The sequence below is a fragment of the Sminthopsis crassicaudata genome, chromosome 2, assembly GCF_048593235.1.
Source record: "Sminthopsis crassicaudata isolate SCR6 chromosome 2, ASM4859323v1, whole genome shotgun sequence".
Taxonomy (NCBI): domain Eukaryota; kingdom Metazoa; phylum Chordata; class Mammalia; order Dasyuromorphia; family Dasyuridae; genus Sminthopsis; species Sminthopsis crassicaudata.
In genome coordinates this window covers 260,248,526-260,258,052 of record NC_133618.1, presented here as the reverse complement: position 1 = coordinate 260,258,052, position 9,527 = coordinate 260,248,526, and the positions used below count along the sequence as shown (strand labels likewise).

At 34.6% G+C, this 9,527-nt stretch overlaps 2 protein-coding genes across 4 annotated transcripts in view; both read left to right on the top strand.

The window, feature by feature from the left end:
- Window positions 1-9,527, top strand: part of LOC141555876 (olfactory receptor 11H6-like) — a 136,670-nt gene that overhangs the window by 23,851 nt on the left and 103,292 nt on the right. For all 3 annotated transcript variants that reach the window (XM_074289161.1, XM_074289163.1, XM_074289162.1), the window contains exon 3: window positions 890-1,045. The gene's annotated coding sequence lies outside the window, so the exon portion shown is untranslated. The remainder of the gene's footprint in view (window positions 1-889; window positions 1,046-9,527) is intronic.
- LOC141553403 (olfactory receptor 11G2-like) lies at window positions 4,099-5,049 on the top strand. The gene has a single exon (XM_074285074.1). It carries the CDS (start codon window positions 4,099-4,101, stop codon window positions 5,047-5,049), a length of 951 nt encoding a protein of 316 aa, XP_074141175.1.

Below are 9,527 nucleotides of genomic sequence, written 5' to 3'. Positions count from 1 at the left end.
AGGAATGATGTGGGGCAGATTAAAACAATAAAACTGAGGAGAGGTGTTGGGGACCTAAATTAGGTACTTATTTTGACTGACAGTTGAGAAGATAACACCTATAAAAGAGATTGAAGATTAATAAATGACAAAATTAAGTCAACATAATTATGAGTTCCCATTTATATAGCACTTTATAGCTTAGAAACATTTTACACATATTATCTCATTTGATTCTCACAACTACATTGTGAGGGTTTATCCTCATTTTACAGATGATAAGAAGAAGTTGTCAGTTCTTATGTTACTTGCCCACATATCTAGAAATTATCTGAGGCCAAATTCAAGTCTTATTGACTCCAAGTTCACTGCCAAGACTTTAGTGCAAAGCAGACAAAGGAAAGGATAATTTCTTTTAATGCAGTGGAAAATATGGTTCAAGAATAAAGAATAAGATCTGTGCATGATGCAGAAGCCTCATTCTCATACATCATGAAGAATTTATCCAAGAAAATAATTGGGAGACCCTGATATGGCCAGCACTAATTAGCATCACATACACAAAAAGATAAAAAAAATTATTATATGTTATCAAACAGAGAAGGCTTCATTAGTATATGAAAGCATTACATATAGTAGGTGTTCAATAGATGCTTTTCTAATTAAAATCACATTAAAAATCATCCTTAGGGAACACAGGAACTCAAGGAAAGGAAATAATTGACAAAAATTTTCCCCAAGCACTGTTCACTGAATTAATAAATTAATCCCTTAAGGAGATTAACTGAGGGGAGTGGGAGAGTTTAAGATGGAGAACAGCCTTATATTGTCTTTGTCCTTTGGCAAATATACTGGGAGAGCTTCACACTAATGTAATTCTACCTTTGACCCTTTGCTTTCTTTCCTTCAGAATCTCAATGATACAAGGAGAACAGAGGATTGGAAATGAGGATTATCAGTGATTGAACCTGTCAAAAAACAAAACAAACAAACAAAAAAGGCAAAATGCATCTTCCTCTCCAACCTTTCACTCCAAGCTTTCTTAATGACCAGCTTATGATTTCAGGTATGTGGGCTCCTCTAGATATGTTCCAACAATCAAATGCCTTTCAAGTATGCTCTAGTTGGTTTCTCCACATTCCCATCAGATTCTTCAGTAATACCAATGTGTTCATCTCTGCATCCTAAGGTTCAGAGCCATTGAAATACACACTATCATCACAACCACCACTCCAGTTTATTACTCCCTGATACATGTTAGAATCATCTGGCCCTATTCTCTATCTCCAGGATTCAAAGACCAAAATGCCTTCAATGCCTTTTTCTGTACAAGGAAAATTTTCTCTCTTTATTTTTCCTCTTCTTTTTCCTCCTCTTCCCAGGAGAAAGAACAATAGATTTCATTTCAAAAACATGGATTTTTATCTAACATTTACTTCTCAATATTTGGGCAAGGAGTACCTCATCTTTCTGAGTCCTTGGTTCTCTCAGATATAAAATTAGAGAGTTGGAGTTTGATAAACCCTCCAAAACTCCTCTTTTTTTCTTTTTAATTCTTTCTCCTCTATAATTTCCTTTTCATTTTCTCTTTGGCATCCCCTTTGTTCTTTTCCCTTTTTCATTCCTAATTCTCTCAGAATTCCTAGAACCAAATTCATTCATCCTCTTCCTTGATCATCAGTTCCTTTAACTGTTCCCCTGAAATACTAATGAAAAGATAGAAGAAATCACTGCAGACCTGAATCTTAAAAGAAAAGATGAATTTCAAAGGACATCATCATCAGCCTTGGAGGGAGTACATTGTAGGAATAATAATCTTTGGAGGTGCAGACTGGAAATAATCAAGGAATTCCAAGCAATAGTTTATTTTACAAGCTAAGGAACAAACTCTCCTATTTAGAGATTCTGGTGGATACCATTAGGTGAATAGGGCAGGGTAAAAATCAGGATTTCTTATAAAGCAAAAGCCATCTTTTCATACATTTGGCAGTAGGCTCTTAGGAGATAAATGATAGCAGTCCCCTTTCCCTCCTAGTTTTTTATAATCATTTTTAACCAGTATTAAATCATTTTAATTATTATTTCATATTATAATTTGAATTCTGAAAGTGATGTTCCTGCCTCATATTTACCTTCTTTCCCTTAGAGATTCAGTCCCAGAGCATCTTTCTGTTGCATTCTGAAATCTTTTTCTTTGCCTCAAAATGAAATACTTGGAGGTTGCACAGAATAATAGTTCATAAGTTTGAAGCTGGAAATGATCTTAAACATCAATGAATACAACTCTTTCATTTTACAGATGAGGAAAATGAAACACAAAGAGGTTAACAGGACTTGTCCAAAGTTACACTGTATATATCTGAGGTGCAATTTAAACTCAGATCTTTATGTCTCCAAATTAATTGCCCTTTCTTCATATTATATTTGTACATTACCCAAGTCCCACATGTATGCTCTATTTAGGAAATATGTCAAAAAGAATGGTTAAATATCGCAACTCTTGCTAAATCTGATTGTTTCATTTTCTGTTAATGACAATTAACAGAATTTCCATAACAAAAATACTTATATTTGTATAACATTTCTAGGTTTGCTAAGTACTTGATACATATTATCTCATTTGATCCCTACAACATCACTATAAGGTAGGTGTTATTATTATTCCCATTTTAGAGAGGACGAAATTGGGATTTATTGGTTATTTATATATGGCAATACAGACAAATTTAATAATAAAGAATCCCCTTACTCTAAGTCTTGTATTCTTTTTGATATTTGATGGGTTTTGTACCCAGGACATTTCCTCATATAAAATATCTTTAAACAAAGAGCCTCTAAAATGCCTCTAGAATGTGCAAAATGTCATTTCATTTTAATAATGAGTATAAAGCCTTGTGTATGATGAAAATGGAAGAGAGCACAAGATATATCTTCCACAGCCCACAAGAGGTTCCCTGAGGACACTGGAATACTGGAAGAAGGGAATGCCTTTTGATTAGGCATTTAAAGAAGACACTCATGAAAAGAGACCTAGTGTATCCAGTACCTAGGGTTTATACCTGGAAATGATATATGTGGTAAGAGTAAAGTGAATAAGTACAAGGCAAGAAACATTTGAAGTGAGGAAGAATAGTGTAGCTACATCAGCCTCTCACATTCAGCCTTTTTTGCACAATTGCTGAGATACATGCAGAGGTTTATAATTGGCTGTGCTAAGATGATTTCTTGGTTCTTGTTGTTCTAAAGCACACATTCAGCATACATCAGAATAATAGAATGAAAGTTTGAGCATTCCACTGCATGTCTAAATTATGCCAGCTCAACATTCTCCATATTTGTCACCAGCCAATTAGCATGTATTAAATGTCTACTATATGTCAGGATCTATGCTGAGTTCTATACCTATAGAAGACTGGCAGATGAAGTGTATTGGGACCTCATTTCAGTAAGGATAATTTTATAATATCAGAGTAACTCTAATTAAGTGAATATTAAGGCAAAAATTATGTTATTACTGCTTCTGATTATGGGGAAAACAGCTTGCTACAAAGAGAGTTAAAATTAATAATAATAATTTAGAATAAACAAGAGGAGTCATTGAAATGGATGTCACTGGTCACAGAAAAGAGTTTAGGAAAATCTTTTTCCCCAACTTGCAAGAAATAGAGGTATGTAACTTGTCATATAATAAATGAATAACCATTGTTTATACAGGTTTTCCCAAAAGTCTTAGTACTGTTTTAAGCTTTAATCACTGAAAATTGCATTGTCTTTCAGGACAATCTGTCTAGCAATTTGAAGTTTGAAAAATTATTTCATTAGACTTCCCAACAACTTGGAAACTAAACTTAGTATTATCCCCATCTCACTGATGAGAAAACAGAGGTTCAGAAAAGCTAAATGATCTGCTCATTGCTACATAGCTAGCTAGTAAATGTCAAAGGTGGAATCTGAACCCAAATCTTCCTGGCTCCACATCTAACATGATATGTACTGTAATATATTGCCACTATAGATGATAAAACTTTACTCCCAATCTACTCAGCTATTTATCAATAAATCATTTTATTTGTCATTAAGACAAATTTTGTCTTTTATTTTGTTTTAGCTTATGGGAAAATGAATATTTACAGCATTCACAACATCTCCAATCATATTGCTGGTTTCATCCTTCTTGGTTTCCCTTGTCATAGAGAAACCCAGTTCATCTTCTTCTCACTGTTATTTGTCATCTACATTCTAACTCTATTGGGAAATGGAGCTATCATTTGTGCAGTAATCTGGGATCAGAGACTCCAAACACCAATGTATGTGCTCCTGGCCAACTTCTCCTTTTTAGAGATTTGGTATGTTACTACCATCATCCCTAATATGTTGACTAATTTCCTCTCTGAAACCAAGATTATCTCTTTCTCTGGATGCTTCCTCCAGTTCTACTTCTTCTTCTCTTTGGGTATCACAGAATGTTTTTTCCTAGCAATTATGGCATTTGACAGATACTTAGCCATCTGCCAACCTCTGCACTATCCAACCATCATGACAGGACGTCTCTGCACCAACCTGATGATTAGCTGCTGGGGACTTGGCTTCCTCTGGTTCCTGATCCCCATCATTATCATTTCTCAGATGTCCTTCTGTGATCCTAAGATTATTGACCACTTTGTCTGTGACCCTGGGCCACTGTTAGCTCTTACATGTACCCGAGTTCCTATGATGGAGCTCACTTGTTCCACTTTGAGTTCTCTGAACCTTTTTGCCCCTTTTGGATTCATCATGGGGTCTTATGCCCTTGTCCTGAGAGCTGTGCTGAAAGTCCCTTCCATAGCAGGGCGGCGAAAAGCCTTTTCCACTTGTGGTTCTCACTTAGCTGTAGTTTCATTGTTCTATGGATCTGTGATGGTGATGTATGTGAAGCCAAATTCAGGACATGATTCTGGGACCCAAAAGATTGTGACCCTCTTTTATTCTGTTGTTACCCCATTCCTAAACCCTTTGATCTACAGTCTTAGAAACAGAGAAATGAAGGAAGCCCTCAAGAAAGTTCTAGGAAAAAGAGAATTAGAATCTTAATATGAGATCCTTGAGGGATCACCTGAATTTTTAACATTCTTCTCAAGATAAAGGACAGGAAAATTTGACTCCTTTCCATAACCAGTTATTAAATTTCAATAAACATGGAATCTCATTATTTTTCTAACATTGATATGATTTGCCCAGGATTGCATAAGCATATCTCAGAAGAAAGACCTAAATCCATCCAGGTCTTTCTGACTTTGAGGCCAAGTATTCCTGCAATAGACCACCTTTTAGAGTCTTCTGGATACGGCAATCGATTGTGTTTCTGGAGCTACACAGATATAAAACACTAAGCATTTTCAGCAAAAGTATGGTGTGTTTAAATTAGTCCATAAAGTGTGATTATGCTCTCCATGCTTTAAAAAAGTAGTATGGGGCAGCTGGCACAGTGGATAGAGCACCATCCCTGAATTCAGAAGGACCTAAATTCAAATCTGGTCTCAGACACTTAACACTTCCTAGCTGCATGACTTTGGGCAAGTCACTTAACCCAATTTTTTCATCAAAAAAAAAAAACAACAACAACAACAACACTAAAAACCCCCCAAAAAGCGGTATGACATTTTGAGAAAACAATACAAAATGATCACAAATGACTACAGGAAAGAGAGTGACAAAGGAGAGGAGTTGCTAAATGAAATGGAGACATACTTAATATTCAAATTATAGTTACAAAAGACAAAGTTTAAAAAAAAGCTATTTAAATAACTTAAAATATCCTTTCTAAAATAAATATGTCAATTTACATTGATTAAAGCAAATATGCAAAATAATAAAGGAAAGAAAAGAATATAAGAGAAATGAGCATATTAGATTTTTTCTTTCTCTCTTTTTTTTTATTATAACTTTTTATTGACAGAACATATGCTTGGGTAATTTTTTACAACATTATTGCTTGCACTCACTTCTGTTCTGACTTTTCCCTTCCCTCCCTCCACTCCCTCCCCTAGATGGCAAGCAGTCTTATATATGTTAAATATGTTAAATATGTTATACCATATCCTAGATACAATATATGTGTGTAGGACCGAACAGTTCTCTTGTTGCACAGGGAGAATTGGATTCAGAAGGTAAAAAATAACTTGGGAAGGAAAACGAAAATCCAAACAGTTTACACTCATTTCCCAGTGTTACTTTTCTGGGTGTAGCTGATTCTGTCCATCATTGATCAATAGGAACTGAATTAGATCTTCTCTTTGTCGAAGATATCCACTTCCATCAGAATACATCCTCATACAGCATCGTTGTTGAAGTGCATAATGATTTCCTGGTTCTGCTCATTTCACTTAGCATCAGTTCATGTAAGTCTCTCCAAGCCTCCCTGTATTCATCTTGCTGGTCATTTCTTACAGAACAATTACATTCCATAACATTCATATACCACAATTTACCCAGCCATTCTCCAATTAATGGGCATCCATTCATTCTCCAGTTTCTAGTCAATACAAAAAATTATACCAAAAACATTTGGCACATACAGGTCCCTATCCCTTCTTTAGTATTTCTTTGGGATATAAGCCCAGTAGTAGCACTGCTGTTTCAAAAGATTTGATAATTTTTTTATCCATAATTCCAGATTGCTCTCCAGAATGGTTGGATTTGTTCACAACTCCACCAAGAATGCATCAATGTCCCAGTATTCCCGCATCCCCTCCAACATTCATCATTATTTTTTCCTCTCATCTTAGCCAATCTGACAGGTGTATAGTATCTCAGAATTGTCTTTAATTTGCATTTCTCTGATCAATAGTGATTTGGAACACTCTTTCATATGAGTGGAAATAGTTTCAATTTCATCATCTGAAAATTGTCTGTTCATATCCTTTGACCATTTATCAATTGGAGAATGGCTTGATTTCTTATAATTAGAGTCAATTCTCTATATATTTTGAAAATGAGGCCTTTATCAGAACCTTTAATTGTAAAAATATTTTCCCAGTTTGTGAATATATTAGATTAATGAAAACAAAAAAGCAAGAGTTGACAAATTATTTTACAAATAAATTCTATAATTTTTTTATCAAATACTAACCCTTGATGTACAGAGAAACTGATGCTGGAATTGTAATGTATAAGAACTAGAGGAATTCTCAAAGATGGAAAAAAGACAGAATTATAGTCAATGAAGTCACCAATGACTACTTCAGAATACTGGTGGTGAAACATGAGTTATCTCTCATCAGAAAGGTGCAAAATGAGATACAGGTTGTCTAATTTAGATGGACCATTAATTATTCCATATGACAACTGTTATGTTTTTATATATGGAAAAGGGAGATTTCCCCAAAAAAATCTAATAGTTCTGGTGTTACAAATCAGATAATAGAAACCCTGTTTTAAAGAGTCCCAAATAAGGATCCAGTCACCCAAATTGGTTATGTGATTGTCCCTGATGCATAGAAATTAGTGAATTGAAGGATCAATGGAATCAAGATAATTTATTATGATAATGGAATGAAAGTATTGTAATAAGCACTTAGGAGACTGAATCCCAAGAAGACACTGAATCTTGAAGAGAAGAACCAGTTGCAAAAAGATGGAAAATTCTCCCCTGGCACAATCCTGCAACTTGAGCCCCTAATATATTTGATTCTTGAGTAGAGAAATACTCAAATGTTTTCATGAGGTTCTTCAGTCTTTTATGACATATATCTGAGATTCAATCCTGGAACAAATATACCAAATAGTTTCTTAGATCATACCTGTGTCTCTTTTCATTCCTTTCCTCAGTTGTCAGTTTCCTGGAATTTCATGTGCTCTTGAGTTCAGTCAATATTGCAGTGAAAGAAGCAAAGGTTTTATGGAATCAGAAAGCAATTTCCAACTCTTTCTTAGAGGAAATGAATTTAGAACATAGATGGACAAACAAGGGACTCTGAATTTTCTTTCTTTCTCTGGTTCTTCACTCTCTGCAAAAGTTCATGAAGTGAGTTCGTGAAATGTGGACATGATGCGGTATTGTTTAAAAATCGCCTTTGCTAGAATGGAGTGAACAGGCCCACACTAATTATAGAGACATGAGCAAAATGGAATGTTTAGACTAAATTTTTGCTTTCTTATGCACTTAAAGTTTTCCTAAGATAGGAAAATGAACATGTTCATGAGAACACAGATGCTAGAGAAATGGATTCTAAGAAGGAACTAAGAAGAGGAGTAATGACAGGGGCTCTAAGGGTTAGAAATGTTACCATTTCTTATGGTCAAATAAATATCTCAGTGATACAATAGGAAATCAGATGCTGAGAGAAAAAAGAGCAACCAGATGTCAGAAAAAAAATCCCAAGCAAATAGAATCCTTGATAACTCCTGGAAGGATTATTGTATATTTTTTTGTATATATGAAGCCTAGCAAAGGATCTTGTACATGGTACATGCATAATAAATGTTTGTTGAATTTAATTGAATTGGTCTTATGAATATTCTCATCCATATTTATTATTTCTATTTGTCCTATTGTTCCTGCTTTTTTTGCAACCTAGAAATCCTGATTTCTATTTATCTTTCCTTATCCACTAAGGAATGCTTGTATTCTGTTGAAACCATGTAGTCTACATTACCAATAATTTAAATAAGCAGATCATTAAGTGGCATTTCAGGGCCCCAGGTAGTCTCCCTTGCCCCCAGAATATCTCTCTATCAGTTCCTGGTATCATAAATTTTAAGAACTATTGTCAATTGTTGGGAATGGTGACTTTATGCAACCTTCATTGTTCAACTTTGGACCTTTTTCATAATTGCTGCCATTCAACCCAAGTTGAGTAATCCCAGATTTTGGGGGCTAATTTTCCTCTCTGTTGTTTTTTCAAGCCTCTCTTCATCTACTTCCAGTCCTAATTGTTAGTCCCTACTCTGAACTCCTAGGACATTTGGTATTCATAAGATATTTGGCATAGGCTAGGTGATGTTTATTGGGTAAGTGTTAATCATCTTTTTCCCCTCAAGCAAGAATTGGACCAGAAGATTTCTGAATCTTCTTCTAAAACTGGTCACTTATATGATTTTATTTTTAAAGGAGAGGACAACTAGAATAAGAAAAAAGCAAAGACACAGAATTCATGTTTTGGACAAAGAATGTGAAGAATTATTTTAAATTGGTCATTTACATTTACCTATGATGGGTAATTATTGATTTCATAAAGTCATGGAATCTTAGGATTTTAGGGAAAAGCATTAGAAATTCCTAAAAATTGAGAATGTGTGAGAGAAAAGAAGCAAAGTAATCTATGTCATCATGGTCATTTCTGTCTGCATCACAAATTTAGGAGTCAGAAAAAACTGAGTGACCAAATTCAAACTTCTGAGCTTCTTCTGCACCAGAAAATCCAGATCCTTCTTTTTGAGATGTTCTTTCTTATATGCAGACTGATCATAGTGGAGAATGGGTGTACATCTGTGCAGTGAAATTCAACTAATGGATCTAAACACTTATGTACATACACTTGGAAATCTGCTATATAAATATAAAAATAAAT

Excerpts from the sequence above, each read along its gene's own strand:
- LOC141553403 (XM_074285074.1), top strand. The coding sequence starts at position 4,099 with ATGAATATTTACAGCATTCACAACATCTCCAATCATATTGCTGGTTTC.